This window comes from Glycine soja, chromosome 18 (assembly GCF_004193775.1).
Source record: "Glycine soja cultivar W05 chromosome 18, ASM419377v2, whole genome shotgun sequence".
Taxonomy (NCBI): Eukaryota; Viridiplantae; Streptophyta; class Magnoliopsida; order Fabales; family Fabaceae; genus Glycine; species Glycine soja.
Window position 1 is genome coordinate 52,188,717 of NC_041019.1, and position 20,110 is coordinate 52,208,826.

The 20,110-nt window shown below is 29.6% G+C and overlaps 1 protein-coding gene across 3 annotated transcripts; it reads right to left on the bottom strand.

Annotated features, from left to right (window-relative positions):
* Nucleotides 1–10,496: 10,496 nt before the first annotated feature.
* LOC114397725 (U-box domain-containing protein 33-like) lies at nucleotides 10,497–17,957 on the bottom strand. 3 transcript variants are annotated; one of them, XM_028359908.1, is made up of 10 exons: nucleotides 17,690–17,957; nucleotides 16,998–17,241; nucleotides 16,373–16,494; nucleotides 16,180–16,301; nucleotides 15,574–15,678; nucleotides 14,108–14,552; nucleotides 13,783–13,920; nucleotides 12,632–13,159; nucleotides 11,413–12,177; nucleotides 10,497–10,939 (listed from the first exon to the last, which is right to left on the bottom strand). In XM_028359908.1, exons 2-10 carry the CDS (start codon nucleotides 17,239–17,241, stop codon nucleotides 10,757–10,759), a joined length of 2,652 nt encoding a protein of 883 aa, XP_028215709.1. In that variant the 5' UTR covers nucleotides 17,690–17,957; the 3' UTR covers nucleotides 10,497–10,756. The 3 variants fall into 3 exon arrangements, with proteins under 3 accessions (XP_028215709.1, XP_028215710.1, XP_028215711.1); XM_028359909.1 differs by having other exon boundaries at nucleotides 10,507–10,939; nucleotides 17,685–17,957; XM_028359910.1 differs by lacking the exons at nucleotides 16,998–17,241; nucleotides 17,690–17,957 and adding an exon at nucleotides 16,732–16,839 and having other exon boundaries at nucleotides 10,507–10,939.
* Between the last annotated feature and the right edge of the window lie 2,153 nt (nucleotides 17,958–20,110).

The following is a 20,110-nucleotide window of genomic DNA, read 5'->3' on the forward strand; positions in this document are numbered from 1 at the left end:
ATATAATTTTCAGAATTGACTTCTTGATCGAGGGTTTGCAACTGCATGATGTATTTGGACATTTTGCCTTCCTGTATATTTATTTCAGTGTAATTTTCATCTGACGTCTGTTTTGGGCTTGGTACCTTTGATCATAATTTAAAAAAAAATGTAATCTTAAAGAAGATTTTTTTTATTAGTCAAACAAATAAACTGCTAGGACTGTGTTAGTAGTTAACTAAATTTAGGTTACAGTTAAATTTAATTTAATGTTAATGTAAAAAAAATATATGCTAATGAGTATATAAGAACGGAGTTAAAAAATTGAAATAAAAATCATCATTGAATAAAATATTTAATATATCTGAAAATTTTACAAAAATTAATTCTTTTTTAAAGGAAAAGTATAATATTTTAATAAATAGATAATTGAATTCTTCTTACAGGTACATATATTATATATATTAATAATGCCCAACTTTTTATAACTATTTAAATATGTTGCATCACAATATAAATATATAGCTTAGCCTCTTACGTCATTGTTAACTTGTTTTTTTTTTTTTTTGACATCATTGTTAACTTGTTAGTATAGCTAATCATTATGTGTACATGTGCATGAACCCTTAATTATATAATGTTATAACTTATAAACTTACAAATAAATTAAATTCAAGTTTCTGTAATAAAATTACCTAAACACTACATTTCAAAAGAATTTATTATAAATTTCTAAATAACTAAAAATATCATTTATGGACAATAATTTTTTGGCTTTAAATATGTTTTCTCGTGTGACTTGGTAACTTGGTATTTTTTTTTCATTTTTCATCTTTATAAGTTTATTTTTAAATTTTAATTCTTATAGGTTAGGTTGGTGTTTTTTTAATTTTGATTCGTGAGTTTTTTTATTTATTTTTAGTCTTTATAAGCTTATATTTTTTCAATTTTAATTAGTCCTTTTAAGATTTTCATTTTTTATATATAGTCTCCATACTTACACCAATAATTTGTTCACTTTCTTAGTTCTCACTTCCTTGATGGGTATTATAATGCCTGACAATTTTTCAAGTGAACCCAGAGTGTTTTCTAACAATTCCAAATGTTTTGCATCAGTTAAACACCTTTAGGTAACCTTTTATTCTTTTTTTTTTTCCTTAAGCTTTTTTTCTATTGCCTCATTTTTTACAAATTTTGTCTTGTACTTTGGTAGAAAATGAGGCAATAGAAATCCAACTGTCCTAGTGAACGAAAGCCCTCGATCACCCAACATATCACTTTATTTGTGGTTGTTATGCCCTTGTGTAATTACAAAAGAGGGTGATATCCCCAACAAAACAATTGAATTGACGTCCTAAAAGGAATCTGGTTTTGAAGGAAATGACCTTAATTAGAAGACAAATATTGCAAGATGATGATGGAGATCCCGGTGTTTGAAAAACAAATAGGGAGCCTTCAAAAGTCCATAAGTAAAGACTCTAGTTAGGAAAGTGCCTTAGAGGTGCCTAAGGTCACTATTGTATCACAAAGGGAATATACGTCTTTCAATTTTTCTAATGATGAATCCTTTGAGCTTATGGACATGACCGAAATGGGGAAGACAAAAATACATGCTTCATCATGCCCCAATACCACAAGGATACGACTTGGGCAGACATAGAAATTCTTCCAATGAGATCAATATATCACAGAGAATGTATGATTTGTTTCTTTAAAAAATTAGTATTTTTTTTAGGCAAAAACAATTTAAAAGACACACATAAAAGTAAAAAAAAAAAAAAACTACTTCTTTTATCTAAAAAAATGTTTTTTAGCAAATAACTTTAAACAAATAAACCCTTTATCACTCTTTCAAGTTTTGGGTAGTATTTATTAACAAAAGGGTAAAACATCATTTAATTATCTGAATATATATGGTGTTTGTTACATTAGTTTCTAAAGGTAATAAAAAAAATTTAAAAATTCCTAAAAGTGCAATGTATCAATTACTTTAGTCTAAATTTTAAAAAGTCTTATGATCTAAGTGATAACCTATATTAAATAAATTTAGGAATTTATTTGACATTTTAAAACATATTTTGAATTTTTTAAATATTTTAAATATTTTTTGGAACCAAGGTAGTATCTAATTATCTTAGGCTTAAATATGGTTTTTTTTGTTGTAAGTTAATGTTTTTTTTTATTTTGGTTTTTGTAAGTTTATTTTTTTAAATTTAGTTTCTATAAATTTATATTTTTTTTAATTTTGATTCAGGTAATATATTTTGATTATTTTTAATTTATATAAATTTATATTTTTCAATTTTAGTTCCTACTAATATTTGCCCAAAAAGAAATATGACGGTGTGGTCAAGCCAAGCTCAAGTGGTCGTAGGTAGAGTTATGAGATGCGCGTGGAGCAAAGTTGTATGTTAAGTACAAACGTTACCGGCCACCGCCTAAACCCGTCCTTTCTTTCCGTATGAACCGTACAGATAAGACTGCAGTACGATTCATCAAATTTCTGACTCTATCCACTGCATCCTCTATCATCTATACCCCTACACGTGTACCTCTTTCATTGGCTTTCACGAAAAAGTTTCAACCATTCACATTATTTCTTATGTTGCCTAGTCTTTTTTTGTTAAGTTTGTTTCATCAAAATCAAATTGCTCATTTTATATCACTTTCTTCAACTTTATTTCTGAAATATTATTATTTTAATTACTTTCAATGAAATTAATATCTTTTTTGGGGCACATCAAATTATAATATCTGTACAGCTTTACTAGCCTTATTCTCTTAATGGTTTTTATTTTTAATAATAAATGGTATTCAGTATTCTAAAAGTGTGCTTTCTTTTGATATTTTCTTTTCTCTTTAATTCAATTTTCAATAATTTTCTTATTTTTTCTGCTACTCAATCAAACAGATTCTAAATGTAATAAGAATAAACTTTCAACGAGTAATGATATTTTGTATATCTGAACAAATAATAATTTAATTAAACATAATTGTCTATTTTTCATCCTGAATTTTTTTAGAATTTTCTTAAATGTTTTTTTAAAAACATTAGATAACAAGTATTTTGTTAAAATTTCATCAACAGATATTTTAACTATAATAATTAATTTTAAAAAATAATTTATCATCTTTATTTATTTAATTCTCAAAGAGAGAAAGATTGATGAATTTGGTCTTATTTAATCTGATTAAAAATAAAACCTTGATCATTTTTTATCAAATTTATTTCAACCTAAAAATGTATTTAATCTGATTAATACAATTAAATGTTAAAGCTAAAAATAAACCAGATTAAAATATGAATTACAATTAAAGTTTCACACATTTTAAGAATTAAAAACAAATTTGAGCTACAAATTTAAAACCAATCGAATACGTATCCAAATATATTCTTATAAATTGAAAATACACGCTGTCTGTTTTGTTCTCACCAAAATAATTCCAAGTTCGAAAATGAAGCATGGATCAAAGATATTAGGAGGTGTATGGCAAGGATTTGGACATGACCGCATGTTAAAGTTTTAAGGTTCCCTTAAGCATGAGACACGAACGCTACAAAGTAGGGTCCTCACATGAGCATATCCATTCCATTCACACGTACCACCATTCATCGACGATGGTAGGGATCACACGTGTGCAGATTCACACATGTGGGCCCAGGTTGCATTTTGGCCCAATTACCCATCAGTCATGACTCACTAGAGATAGATATTAGTCCATTAGTTTATGCTTTTGAAAAAAAAATGCTTTTTTTATGGTGAAAATACTTGAATTTTTTTCATCCTAATATAATAAATCACACAAAATTTAAATCTTAAATCATTTAATTAAAGCACATAAGTTAATACTACTTATGTCAACTATATTAATTATACCTATTTATACATTAGGTAAATTAGACTCACTTTTTATAAATGTAAATTTTTTTAAGCTTAAATATAATTTTAGTTCTTTTATTTTTTTCAATCCATAATTTTGATCCTTTTATTTTAAAATTGAGATATTTGGTCCTTTAATTTCAAAAAATTCACAATTTTAGTTCTGTTATTTTAAAATACAGATATTTGGTCTCCATATATTTTTTAAAAATATATAATTTTGATTTCTGTATTTTAAAAAATCTATAATTTTTATTTAATCTTTAATTTTGTCTACATTTTATTTCTTATTTTTGTAATTAATTAAATAATTTTTTGATGATACCTTAAATAAATATGTTAAATTTATGGTTCAATTGATTAAAAGAAAAGAAATAAAACGTAAAAAAAAAAATGACCTAAATTAGAAATTTTCTAAAATACAAGAACTATAAATGTTTCTATTTTTAAACGGGAGGCTTAAAATTGAATATTTTTTTAAATAAGAAAATCAAATGTATCAATTTTAAATGAAGGAACCATAATTACATTTAAGTTTTCTTTATTATAGCATCTATAATGCAAAAAAATTAAATTGGGTCTTTAACTTTGTTTTAATGGGGTCATTTGTTGCCATATAAGATTTAGAAACACTTTATTAATATTTACTCCAGCAATTGAATTTAATTTGAGTTCTTAATTTACTTTTAGTAGATCTTAGTTTATCTCTTAATTCAGACTAGAACCTTCCTTTTAATTTGATTATTTTTAATTATTAGGCAAAATTTGACTGACATTGACTGTAGTTACTTGTATATACAACTTTAAAAATTATATAAAACTCATTTACTCCATTATTTTTTCAAGTCAGTTAACTTCAAGAACTAAAGTAAGCAAGTGCAATTGCTCTTAGTGATGAACAACTGTGATTTTGTGAATGTATCTTTTGAAAATATTTTTCTCCATTCTATAACTGTTTGTGTTATTACCTACAATTAATTTTGAACATTATATTATTAAACATTTTACTTCAAACCAGATGTTTCTGAAACACCTTAATTATAGGTTTTGGGACTTCACGAATTTTTTTCATTCATCTTTTAAAGTTCTAAAGTTGATAATATGAGTATTTAAAAATTAAATTAATTATCAATACCGTCAACCGTTTTGGAGAGAATATGTCCTCAAGAGACTCATTCATACCAAAGTTGACTAATTACATAGTACAATAGTACATATTAATTAATCTTTCTGAAAAAGATTGTATTGTTTTTTAAAAAAAGAAAAAGGACAGCGCAATTTCGGTGCCTTTATTACTCAAAGATAATGTCATTTAACTTCATAGTTTATATCATTCTATATTTAATTATTTTTATTGTTTAGTTATATAGGATTTTTTTAGCACCAACAATCTAATTTTATCATTATTTTCTACAAATGTGAAATGATAGGCTTTTAGGTTACTGATTTTTTTTAGATATCACATGTATTATCTATCCGATACCGTAAGACTAATATGAATGATACAATTGCCATTTTAAATACTTGATATAATGACGTATTCAAAGTTAAAATCATTAATTAAGTTAACTTAAGATATAACAACCCCAGAATATGTGTGAATCCGAGTTGACATAAAAGGAGATCACTCTTATTTATAAAATACAACCAAATCAAAGGTTTGAGTATAATATTATAGGATCAATTGTTCTATTATAATTGGTCTATTATTCTCGATTGATTTACATGAAGGTCCATAATCCCTTAAACATTAAACCTGAAATATACAAACATTTATTATACTACCCATGAACACCTATATTAGGTTTTTATAATATGTATTTTTTGGTTACGTACTAAGGTATAATATGTAATTTTAACTGCTTTAAATTATTTGTATATTATCGCAGACAAGATTTATCATAAAGTGGAGTCTGTAATAGAACAATTGGTTCCCTCCTCGAGTGTTGAACGTCATCATTGTTGTACCCATTGTCTCTTGTTCTTCTCCCTTTCTTTTTCTTCTTCTCTCGATTCAACTAGTTTTCAGTGATGTTACTGAATTCCTATCCATAACACAAAAATATAAAATAGATTTTTAGCATAGTTGGTATAATTCAAACTAGAAATCGAGCAGATTAGCTGTCAAATTCATCCAAGTCAATTCATCACTATAAAATAGATTCGAACAAATCAGTTGAGAAGATATTTTTATTTTAATCATTAAGTTATGAGATAAATAATGAAAGCTCGTATTTTCTATTTTCATTATTCATTTTCTTACCTCATCTTTTATGTTTTATTTTCTGTGATAATAAGAGACCACACAACAATAATTTATTTATTTAAAGTTTAATTTTAATATAGTTTTTTCAGAGATTTTTTTTATAAATATAGTTATCAGACAGAACAAAAAAAAAAACATGTTTTCTTAGCAAATTATACGGACATTAAAGATAACTTTTTATTCTGTGCAAAATAAAATTCAAAATTCAAAATTTTTCTTCTTATACTCTACCTTCCTTTCGAGAAATTATTTCTCTTTAACATGTATATCACCCTCTTCATTTGGTTAACTTGCTTCTGCAGGTTTACTTTCAACCACGTCTTCCTTTCTTACATGGAATTCATTTTGAACGATTTGGCAGTATATGACATTTTCAAGTTCAATCTCTCTCTCTCTCTCTCTCTCTCTCTCTCTCTATATATATATATATATATATGTATGTATGTATATATCAGATTAAAATATTTTAACACAAACGTTTAATAAAAATTTACTTTGTTATCATATTAATAAATTGGATTACATGACAAAATAATTTTTTTATTGAATATATGTGTTACTAACATTAAAATAAAACATTCCCTCTGCATAAATATGAATTAATAAAGTATTGATACATATTTAACATATAAATGTGTATGATATTTGTTTGATGATATTTATCGATGCGAAGTTTATAAAAGCAATTTTCATTTCTTTATGCTAAGTTGCAGACTTTTAGGGATATTCTATGTTTGACTATTCTTTGTGATTGTATTAGAATGTTTAGGATCCAACGAAAAATATAATGAACGCATTAATATATTATTATTTTTTTCAAAAGAAGATTCAATCAATCAAATAGTTTAATCTCCCACTAACAATATTAATATATATTGAAAAAACTATGGTGGTTGATATAACTACCATACCTTTATTCCATTTCTGATCCCAACGAACTAGTGGAACCATTAACTTATGTGTCAATTTATAAAGATATTTCCAAAGAGAAAATTATAGTCCCGTGGAATATAAAATTCACGCAAAATTAGTGACTTACATATCATGGAAACAATCAATAGTGAAAAGAAAAACAACGAAAATAAATAATAATAATAATAATAATAATAATAATAATAATAATTATTATTATTATTATTATTATTATTATTATTATTTTTATTATAAGGATTGTGTGAGAATCTTTAATACGAAATCCATTAATACTACTTTATACAAGAAAGAAAATTTCACGTTATTAACAAATTTAAATCTCAAATGAGTAATGAGAATTAAGATATATGAGGTAATTTGATTCAAATTAAAGATAAGTATACTTTCATTCTATTACTTCAGTTTACACATATTCTACTTTTAAAGAAACTAGTATTTTAACTTGTGTAGTGATAAGATACATATTTATGTTTTATATAATTAAAATTTATAATAAATAAATATTTTTGAATATATAAATTGTATTGTAATTAAATTTAAAAATAAAATTAAGTAGTTTATTAAAATAAATAAAAAAATTAAAAAGAATCAAATGTTTAATATATAATATCAGAATGAGATATGTGACTCAATAGGAGTAATAATAATTCGTAAAAATACTTTCGTTCAATATGAATATAGAAATAGATTATTTTGATAAGTATAGTAGGTAAGAGTTAGGATATGCTGTCTGAGGTTTTGTAAGGCAGAAGTTTAATCTAATTCCAAAATTCAAGGCTTGGGTTGACCATTCAAAAGTTGGACTTTTAGATAGACATTTTAAATGAGTTGAAAAAACTTACATATAAGTTAACTAATAGATTTAAATTTAAATGTAGGTTAATATCTATAATATAGTCTCAATATATTATACTAAAATAATAAACTTTTAAAGAATTTGTGTAATATTCTTAAAAATGAATAATTAATTATAAATTCAATTTGTGTTAATTTATCATTTTTTCTCGTTCAGTTTAAAAAATGATCAAAGTAGAGAATATTTAATAGAAATGAAAAAATCATCCCCCCCCCCCCCCCCCCAAAAAAAAAAAAAAAAAGATTCAACTCTTAAATATACCCTTAGATGCTCACTTTCTTTCTTCATGTTCATGATTTTTTAGAATTATTGTTTCTTCTTTTTACTAAAGTCATAAACTTCAACAACGATAGTGCGAATCAAATTGAATTTATCCATGGATATCCTTTAGTATTTGTCTTTAATTTATTCATAACTATCTGCTGGATCATGTACCCTTTTCTAGTTACAATGAATGAGAAAGAAAATGAAAAGTGCAATTGGTTGAACCCAACGTTTTCTTAAAATAACGACTTGCACGTAGTCCCTTTCGGTATATATTAAAAAAGGACAGAAAGCATTACTAGTCAATGCATCAATCTGTTATTGTGATTCAATCCTAGATGCTTGACAACTGAAGCCACACCTACATATATTTTTCATGCCAAGGATATAATAATATTCTTTTAATGGTTCATAAAATTTTAAAAATAAAATTCCTTAACTGCGCGTCTCTGGAAAAAAATTTAATTTTTTTAATTTTTTAAAGAAATTAAAACTCACTGTTTTAATTAATCAAAATGATTCATAAAAATACTACAATTTCAATTCCTTTTCAAATATTCTATCTAAACTAATTATTTTATCATGAATCATTTTAATTTTTTTAAAAAATGAATTTCCCCGCTTAATTACTCCATCTAAACACACTATAAACTAAACAACTAAGCATATGCTTCATATATTAATGATAAAGACTCGATATATATAAACAAATGCATTAAAAAAACGTTTTGTTCAACAATCTATATTGAAATTATTTACAAATATATCCAAAGCATTGAATAGAAGTTTCTAATAAGTGATCGAAGCCGTGTAATAGGTTGGCCCATGGCCCATCTCATCAAATTCACTTCAGCCCGCTTTGACCCAAATCTGCATAAATTTACAAGCTTGTGCACACAAACCCAAAACCATTTTTGATTTCAAGTGGAATCAAGTATAATAAATTGCATTTTTAGACCTTCAAAAATTAGTTTCAGTGTGTAAATTGTGTAGAAAAAACAGATATTTGAAATGGTTGGCAGTGTAGTTAATCAACTATAGAACTTGTCAGGTAACCATGCTTAGACATAGCAAGAAAATCCGTACCTGTGAATACCTGTTCGAATCCATCCCGCCCGACTTTGACGATAATACCCGAGTTGACCGAATATGGATTTGGGTTCGAGTTTTTCCCAATAACGAAAAGTCGGGTACAGGTATGAGTATGAGGTTACTACATCCGCCTGACCCCGAACCCAGACCTGTCCCGCCACTTAAAATTCTAGAATTTGTACATAATTTAATCAAAAGGACTAGAATTTTTATCACTAGTTAATTTTATTTTAGAATTTTTACATAATTTAATATTCTTTTCTTAACGATTTTTGTAGACACAGGCGCTATAATAAATTTATTGATATATAAGTAGTTAAAAATAAATGTTTAACAATCAATTTATTTTTTCTAAAATCAAATTTTTAATATTTTCTTTACAAAAAATATTATTTTTCTAATTTGAATCGAATACGGGGATGGGATAATAAATTTTAACCCGTCGGGTATCGGGTACGGATATGGGGATATGTTGGGGAGTCGGAATCAAGGATTGGGGAGACAATACCCATCCCCTTCTCGCCTCATTGCCATGTCTAAGTCCATGCTCCTTAATCAAGGGTTTGATCTCCAAGTTCATGTGTATAGAAGAATATTTACTTAAAGAAATTAATTTCATAAATAAATCTTAATATACCAAGAAATTAGTCTCTCGCTCTCAGCTAAAAGATATCCTGAGTTCTAAAAAGAAAAGATATTTGAAATTGGTTCAATACATGCTAAATGTACGTTGAAAAATTTCAACAAAATTTGTGAGAGAATTTTCCATTTTTTATAATTTTCTCATTTCTTTTGTTTCGTCTGCAAGAAACGGCTGATGTTCAAAAGGATTTAGTATCGAATTCAATTCTTATGGATTAAAAAAAAATTGTTGGTGTTCGAAAGGATTTAGGGTGCCTTTCAATCAACAGTTTAATTAAACACATTCAATAGGAAAGTTCACTGTGAAACTGAAGTTAAAACAAACTTATGGTAAGCTTATAAGCCACTATAATAAACATAAATCAGATCCATTTAAGCTCTTTCAAATATTCCCTTTTAGAATTTTTAATCTCTTTTCACTACGTCTAGCTATTTGCTTCAGATAAGTCCACACAGAAAAGGAGAACCACGTCATTTCCTTATGAGATTCTAAGTTAAGTTATACATTGTTGGTGCTATCAAATTTGTATAAATCTTCTCAAGACTCGAACAATGCCTAATGCTAAAGATAATCACATAAAAATCACCAAAAAGGAAAGATAATCACACAAAGAACTGTTCTGACATACATGCTATAATATATATGTACTTTACAACTATTGTAAGATAAACCCGTGGTTATCTAATCTATACAAGAGGATAGGTATAAAATGTGAATGAAGAACCACAAGAAACAAAACTGATACAAGGTGACAATGAAATGACAACTTTCTTTCCTAGACATGGTATAAACAGCAGATATACAGTTCAATCAAAATGGGCAGAGAAAAATAATGAGCTTGATCAGTGGTTTTGAAGCCAGTCCTGGATTGCAGAGCGAAGAGCGCGGTTGGGAACAAGATTGTGATGTGCAAGCTTACTGTTAGTCATTGGTGAATTGTCATGACCACCATCAAGCCATCCTCGTATAGCCTCAGCTTCATATGTAAAACCATCTGCAGCTACATGTGGATCTCTCATAACTTCCTGCAAAGTAGGAACATAACCAGGGAGAATTTTCTTAGATAGCAGCTTTATATTCAAAGCATTCCACTGATTGGAAAATATTTTGCAAGTGAAGAAAATAAAGATATAAAAAAGGGGATTTGGCTACTCGAAAGTAAGCAACTTGCTTTAGAAGAGCCAAATCCTAAAAAAGGGCAACTCTGTGCACCAAGATTTAGAGAAGCCGTTTCCCGCATTTGAACCCATGACATCCAGGTCGAAAGGCAAGTATAAAAATAAAGATATAGAATAAAATAAAATTAAAAAAAAAAAAACACTAGGAACATGCAAGTATGAAATTTTGATCAACTTCAAAATGAAATAGATGAGAATTAGGATAGGTTTCATTTGCTTGTACAAGTGTTCATTGGAGTGGATATTCTAGAACAGCATGAGGACATAACTTTTTAGAAGTGCTGACTGCTGAAAAAACAGAGGTTGACAAAGCTATTTACCTGGAAGATTGGACAAATAAAATATGAAGGAGGTTGTAAAAGCCCTTCAGAACTTAATCCAAAGGAGTTTGCACCTCCAGAAGAAACCCTCATTGCATCAAGTACCCTCCAGACATCTGAATAAAGATCCGGTCGGCTCTTTCTATTCATATCACAACACCTCAAAGCCAAGCGAGCCAACTGTTCAGCCTGCACAAATGGCCAGTCTCCAGCCAAAGGATCCAATAGGGATTTCAACTTTCCAGTGTCTAATGCATATTTCACTTCCTTTGTTATTCCCAATGCTGGTCTCCCAGTCAACAATCTCAACAATATGATTCCAAATGAATAAACATCTGACTTTGGAGTAAGTTCCCCTGAGGCAAGGAATTCAGGATCCATGTAGACAAAAGTTCCCTTTGGGTCAGTTCTCCAAAACTCTGTAGTATTGCTACTGGAACTCTCGCAGTTTGATAATATTCGACAGATTCCAAAGTCACTAAGCTTGCTAATAAGGTTTGCATCAAGGAGAATGTTGGAGGGTTTTAAGTCACCATGCACTACGCTGTGAGGTTTACTGGAATGAAGAAAGATGAGAGCGGAGCATAGTTCAGCAGCAATGCGAATTCGAGCTTGCCATGACAACGGAGGGGTGTTATTCTTGCAGGCAAGACGATCTTCAAGGCTTCCATTGGGTAAATACTCATAGACAAGAGCCCATGAATCTGGACAGGCCCCTATGAGTGTGATAAGATTAGGATGCCTAAGCTTGCTCAACACATCAACCTGGTACAAAACCAAAAGTGGGGTCAAAATAAATATCCTTTTTACAACAATTCTGGATGGATCCTCTTCCCCTTCATTCACACCTTTAGAGACAAGGTTGATAATATATTATACCAAGGACCAACAAACACAAGTTTTTTTAAAAAAATATTCAAAACATGGGAGTTTGGATTTTAGGAGAAATTAAAGACACTTTTTAAAATTGTTGCTGCTAAGTGCTAACTCTTGTCACAGTTTTCTTTTCTTTTTTTTTTCTCATATTGATTATTTATAACACAATCTGCAAGTTACAAGAAAGATCAGTTAAGGCCAAATTTATTTTATTCTTGGACATCTAACAACTTTCACATAAGATTTATCAAATGATAAGTGCTACATCCTACATGCCCAAAAATTATTTTTGATCAAAATAAGATGATGCTTAAACTATCACATAAAAGTCAAACCATCTCACCTCCTGTTGAAACTCCAAGGGTCCTTGCATGCTGTCAGAGTTCAACATTTTTATAGCCACCTCAGTGTGTCGCAAGACACCTTTAAATATACTTCCATATCCACCTTCTCCAATCTTTGAGGATGGATTGAAGTTACTAGTTGCTTCTTTAATCTCTGAAAAAGAGAATTCTGAGAACAATTGAGGCACATTGGTGCCTGAGGCCTCTCCTTGTTTTTTCCTCAACTCTTCAGCCTCTCTCAATGCATTATCGCGCTGCATCTGCAATTCATCTCGTTCATTCTTGTAGCTTTGTAACAGATCCACAGCAGATAAAATCTTCTGCTCCAACTCCTTTACCATAAGTTCAGATGATGCAATTTGACTCTCTAGTGATTCCTTCTGATCAAGAGCAAGGCAGAGTTCTTCCTTAACTTTGTCTCTCAAGCTCTTCATACTCTCAAGTTCTTCCTTTTCTTTCCTAAGTTTTTCCTCTGTCATTTTTCTCAGGTTCAACTCCTCTGTATATAAACTTTCAGAAGCTTTAACCTGTAAATTGGGCAGTTCAAACATTGAAAAGGATTAGAAGTGGTATCAAGCTGCAATATCAGCCTATTACTAGATAATACAACTTAAAATGATTCCTATTGTTATTTGTTAGAACCCAGATTAGAAAATAGAAGACAGAAAAGAAAGATCGTATTTCTTGATTGCAAAATAACAGGGATGTTAGGAACCTAGATTAGAAAATAGAAGAAAAAGAAAGATTGTATTTCTTGATTGCAAAGTATCAGGGGATAGGAGGGATAACTCTCCTCCAAGGGTTTTCCCTTCACCAAGGATATATCTCCTTTCACAAGGAGCTAATGCTCATATTACAAATGATACAAATCTGAATGAATTCCCTACCCTTCGGTCCTAATTATTTATGTCATTATTCACTGTAACTAACTAATATTCTAACTATCCTAACTAACTCTTCCTTCCCCAATGTCCCAACACCTTTAGCGTTGGTTAAGGTTGATTCATACATTCAAAAATACTTTCCCACTCAGTAGGAATTTAAACTAGAAAACTGGATACAAACAATGAACTATTGACAATTCACATCATAAACATGATCATCTACATATTGAAGAAGTAATATAATCAGTCAACAACCAAACAGTTACCTTGCGTATAGCTTCAAAGGCATCTTTTTCAGCTTTCCTACGCCTTACAGTTTCTTGGTATGCATTTAGCGTAGCATTCTCAGCCTCAGCTCTAGCCTGCTCAAGTTGTTCGTAGATAGTATCATCCATTCCACCATCCTGCAAGTGTTCAATCAAATTATTTTAAAACATCTACATAAAGCTTGGGAATTAAATTCTATTCATCATTGCAAATTTAGAAAGTCAAAATGTCTCTCATCAATTGCAAACTTCACCACACAAAAATATGCACACACTCCATAACAAACACAAATATTACTGAAGAGAAAAGAATATTTATGTGTACCAGTGTACTAGGAGGAGATGAATAATGAAGATCCTCTATAATCCGGCGACTCAAAGTCAACTCCAATGCATTCTCACTGCTTTCATTAATCAAACTTGGGGTGAATGCTAGTTCAACTGCACTGTCAGAGCATGTTGACAATCCCGAAGGACTCATCCTTGACAGCCTATCTGATTCATCAGAACTTACTTCGGTACCCATCCTGTCATGTGGAGTTGAAAACCCTTCAGTGTCTTCTGGAGAAGAAACAGTCATAAAGCTTGCTCCATGCCCATCATTGGCAGACCTTACTCTGCGAAATAACTCTAGAGCAGGATTGGTCAGATTTGCTCGGCGATCTTGACCAAGTGTTACAGACTGAGATCTCAAAGATCTCACAGAGTTTGGCACTTGCTGCACCAAAGGAGATGTGACATCTGCATTACCTTCATTGGAACTGCGATCCCTGTGTAAATATTGCACTTACATCAGTAATTCAATACCCAAAATCCAAGCGCAAAGACACTCTGGCAGAGATAACTTCAACAGAATAATATCATATATGTTGTTAGTTAAATCAAGAGACAAGCTATTTGGAATTATGAATTAGAGCTAAGTAACTTGAAAAAGGTCATTAAGAATTGAATATTATTTTCTGATAATGAGTACAAGGTGACTACACATACACATATCTAGGGAGACTAATCCTGATATTTACAGGCTATAATCTTGTTGTCCTTAATTACAATTAAAAAAGGAAGGTAAATTACAGGGTAAGCAAATTTATGACAGCTCCAAAGGTTGTGGCCTTGTGGGTGGACTAGATGGTCACAACAGAGAGAGGGGAACCAAACAAACAAAATGAGAATGGTTCAATGTGGAATGGCGGCCAAGGTGGTAATCTGTGGTGGTGGGGAACTTTGGAGATCTGGTTGAGCTGGGCCAGATGAACCTCCTGGTAGGCCTTTCTGGTTGAAAAGAAGCTGGCAGCAGCAGCAAACAGTGGGGCAATGAGGTTCTGATGTGCAATGAAAGCATTGGAACTAAGTCTTGAGTGCAATGAAGGCACTATATACTGAATAGAAGAGATAAAGTCAGCCACAATGAAGACAGCTAGGGTTTGAATATGGACGCAGGGCTCCCAAGAATGGAAGCTCTAATACTAATACCATTGAAAAAGGAGATTTGAGACGGGATATTATTTTCTGATGATGAGTACAAGGTGTCTGCATGTATGTATAGGGAGACTCATCCAAATATTTACAGGCTATAGTCTTGCTGTCATAATTAGAGTTAAAAAAAAGAAACTAAATTACGGGGAAATAAATCTGCACAAATAAAAACTGAAATAATGAAATAAGAAAAAAAATTATGTGCTTCAACATAGTATTCCTAGGCAACTATAAACATTCCTTCTTAATTACATTTATCTTCCACAAGACACTGCATCCCTGGATATCAAAAGCATCTTTTAGGAGGCCTAGTACCTTGTGTGTATTAGGCGCCCTTTGCAGACAAACTGTATATGACAAGAAGCTGGAGCTTGTTTACACACAGAGATGGCTTTCTTGGATTTGAGGTCCATCATTCTTCTGCAATATCATGCAAGTGAGCTCATTGAAAACACATTATTGATTTCACCATAATGGATATAAAAATTGGGAATTTATCGAACTATAATTAGTTGACCATTAGAACATGTGAAAGAAAGCATAGTTTCTGCTAAAGTACAAGTGGATATGGATTAGGATTAGGATTGGGAGTGGAACATGATTGCTCCATACATCCATAACACCCTTATGGGCAAATAGAATCAAAGTGGAGAGATATAGATCCAGCTAGATGGCTAAGAAAGTCACTGAACTCATTATTGAAAACAGAAAAACTATATCATGCTTTACTGAGAAGTTTCAAGCCTAGAAACTAGAAAGTACAACTATTTGCATGGTGTGTCCACAGATACAGCAATTTATTTATCCTATTCCTCACAAAATACTAATACCATCTTTAGTACTTTTTACAATATCATCATCAAATTTCCTGTAAAAGTGAACTGAACAATAATGTGGTTGGGGAGTTATTTGGCTTCTTACCTATTATAGTACTTATCAGATGCTGCTCCCATAACAAGCTTTTGGATGCCATGCTGGGAGATGAGTTCTAAAATTCCTTTTTCAATGCTATCCATTTCAATATGCAGTTTCTCTGCTCTCACCTGTATCAGAAAGTAATTAGTGCAAAATTAAATATCTTTCTAAATGCATATACATATATTACAATAGTTACCCCCATCCGTTGACAAATACGAAGATAGTCATCCAGAATCCTATGCATGCCTTGCCTTTCTTCTTCCCAGTATGCTTGAACCTGCTCCTCTTTTAGTGCACTTGCAGGGAATTTACCTCCCACTATAAACAAGAAAAAGGAAGTTTAGGATCATAATTAGATAATGAAAATTGCACAAATGACAAAGACAGCACACCAGAGAGAATTTCCAATAGTTACTAAACATTACAGTTAAATTTGTTCCCTAAAGTTAACTACTTTAGCAATAAATTTGTTTCCTAAAATTTGACAATTACCACCCAACAGCACCATAAAGTTTAAATATTGAAATTCAAAGGACACCAATATATGAACCTTACAACTAGATTTCTGAAGTAGGCCTGATTATCTCATGAGCCTTATTTGGTTCTAATTTCAAATCACCTGAAATTTTCTAATCAGCAATTGTGAGTGCCCTTTAAAGTGCACCTACTGATTTTGGAGAAGTCAAATCCATTATATACCAAACAGTTACACTGACCCCAAGTTGAGTCAGTTTAGCTGATGGAAAATTTCATGATAAAGAATATAGCAATTCAAGATATGAAAGAACAAATACACATAGAAAAGCATAGTATATACATACGTAGGGGGACCATTGTTGCACGAACATGCACATAAAGAATGCAAATTCTCTTTCCTCCGGAGTTTTGTATTGCCCATATCAGATTTAATCTGCTCTCCTTCACCTCTTTTGTCACAGCAACATAGATTGGCTGATCAACCACACTTGGATTAGGCTCTTCCAAAAATTTTCCACCAGCATCAGAAAGTGACCTCACTGAACCCATCCTTTGTGTTGTTGCAGGCATAGGACTCACCACAGCCATCTGATGCAAGATTATTGAATCACCAAACAAAAATAAAAGAACTCAACTTTCTTTCTCTCTCTCTCTCTCTCTCTCTCTCTCTCTCTCTCTCAACAATTGGTAATTATCTCTACATAATACGCATACACCCCAATCCCAACTACTATCAAAACCACAAATTAATTATCAACAACTACTCTCTTTTTCTCTCTGCCAATAAAAAAAAGTTCAACTTTCTCTCCAACAATTGGTAATTATCTCTATACTCCCCACTACTATCAAACCCAGAAATTAATCATCAAAATCTCTCAAACACACCAGAAATTCTTTATCCGAAACTCAGAAAACCCAACAAAAATTGAAAATTTCTCAGTCTGCAATTGAAAATTGAAAATTTGCAAATAGGGTGCCCAAGAAAACTTTCACCCAAAAAGCAAAGACAAAAAAAAAAAAAAAGACCTAACCTTACCTTAAACCGTTGTCTCTATCTCCAACTCACTTCACAAATTCACACACACACGCGCGCGCGCGCGACACACAACACAAAGAAAGTGTGATGTGAAAAAACCAAGCCATTAGAATGGTAAAAAGGAGAAGGGTTTGACGGTGGTAGCGTGCCTCTTGCTTAGATATTATATGAGCGCATGAAAAGAACAACCTTGTCTTACGCTCAAATCATTGTAGCGTACAAAAAGATGAAGCTCTCAATTTTAATAAACAAAAGCTGCAAGAATGAATAGAGAAGGTGAATTCATTGCAGGCTGTTGACTTTTATATTGTTTATGTAGGGAATTTATAATTATGTTATGATATAATTGATAAATTATTTATGTAATTATAGATATAATTATTTTAACATAGGTTATAGTGAGTTTTAATATTTTGAAGGATTAGTTTTTAGATGAGAGTCAAAAGATACTTAGTTTAAAATAAACAACAAGACAAATAAAAAAAAATTAACATAAATTTGATAATTAAATAAGAAAAAAAATCTAAGAATAAAATAGAAAGTATATTTGTATCAAAGAAAAAATATAATAATTTAAGCACATAACACGAGCAAGGTTTATCTGTTTGTAATAAAAAAAATTTGAAAATAGTTATAATGAGCAAGTATAATTGTTTATTAAGTTTATGAGGAACATTTCCTTTTAAAATTTTCGTAAAGATATTTGTGTTTTTTTTTCAGGTAGAGATCATTTTATTTGGTATATGTAGGGAAAAAAATTAAAACATATTGAAATTCTCCTTTAAAAAGAGATTCATGCACGTATCGATTGAATCAATCAAGCATTAATTTTACGATTAACTAATATAATGACCAGTGTGATGCACATGCTGACATGCTTATTTTGTTAGATGTAAATAGTAATGTTTTCTTCTTTAAAAAAATAAAAATATTTTATTAGAAAAAAATAGTTATATTTTACGATTTAATCAACCATTTATTAATTTTACGATTAATTTCAAGTGTGTAAAAAATATACAAGTGATGTGATATTTAATTTTATAAGAAATTAGGAAAGTGTAATTGTTGTTTAGCAAATTTTTACGTTATAAATCTGTGTTAGGTAACTTTTTTCTTAAAAATAATTTTTTAAAAAAACTGTAAAATATAGATAATTTTTTTATTTTGCAACTCCAAGTTCATATGTGAGCATACATATACATTAACAAAACATATTAAATTATCATTAAGTATAAGTATATATCATGCAATAATCAAATGATTAGATACAAATTTTTAATATGTTAAAATTAAAATTAAATTATTTGAATAAATTTAAATTCAATCCTTAACAAAAATAATTTTTAATCATATTTTATTTAGATTCTAATTGAACTCTGAATTACTTAGAATTTTTTTTTAATGAATCGAAGGATTAAGATAAAAAAAATATTATACATTCAACAAGTTTATAAATATATGTTAAATATAAAAAATTTAATTTTTTAAAAAAAACATTAAAACAAAATATATTGTAATCATAATTAAAAAAATAAATACATAAATGTTAACTTTATGAATTACCATAAAGTAATTTAATTGAAGAAATATTATTTTAATGAAAGGTGTAAATATATCATTATAATTCTCCACTTAAGATAGCCAAAGTACGATTGAGCAATCCACGTGATATATTTGCTCACATTTTGAATAATTAAAAAATTTAAATATTAATTAAAATGAAAAAATTAGACATCTAATTAATGATAAAAATTGATTTAGTTCAATATCAAAACGTTTAAAAAATGTCATAGAATGAATAAGGCAAGCAACCTTATAGTTTTTTAATTAAAAAATAAATAAATTCGTAGTATAAAAATATCTTTTATAACATTTTTTTGTATTCATTAACATGTTAAGAATAAATGAGAAATGGCCTACACCAAATATCAATTGAGAAAACTACATAAACAATTCCAAGGTGGGTTCTACCTTCGTTAACTTACGAAGCTTCAAGGTGGGGAAGGTGGGCCCACAAGCTCTGCTGGCAGTTTCACCAACAGCTGTTACCGGCAAATCAAAAACAAATAATATATTGACTTTTCTAAATCATAATCTTCACTTAAAAAATATCTTCATAATTAACTAAAAAATATTTTAAAAAAAGTATATTCCAATAAAATCATGATTTACAACAGACATAAATAATATAGCACCGAGCATGTTAATCAACTAAATAACTAGTAAATGGTTATTTCAGCTTCACCCAGAATATCTAGGGACAACAATTTTTATAGAAATTAAATTTTTTTATTCATGATATCCGTAAAATTTTTACCCGGACCTTATGAGTTATGATATTCGCAAAAATTATCCATGATTGATAAGGTAATTATCTACTTAATGAGTATGGATTAGGGTAAAAATTATTATCCATAAATT

Coding starts and splice junctions, on each gene's coding strand:
- LOC114397725 (XM_028359908.1), bottom strand. CDS start 17,241: ATGGCTGTGGTGAGTCCTATGCCTGCAACAACACAAAGGATGGGTTCA. Junction 13,160..13,782: donor CCTTTGAAGCTATACGCAAG/GTAACTGTTTGG, acceptor CCCAATTTACAG/GTTAAAGCTTCTGAAAGTTT. Junction 10,940..11,412: donor TTATTTGTCCAATCTTCCAG/GTAAATAGCTTT, acceptor CCTACTTTGCAG/GAAGTTATGAGAGATCCACA.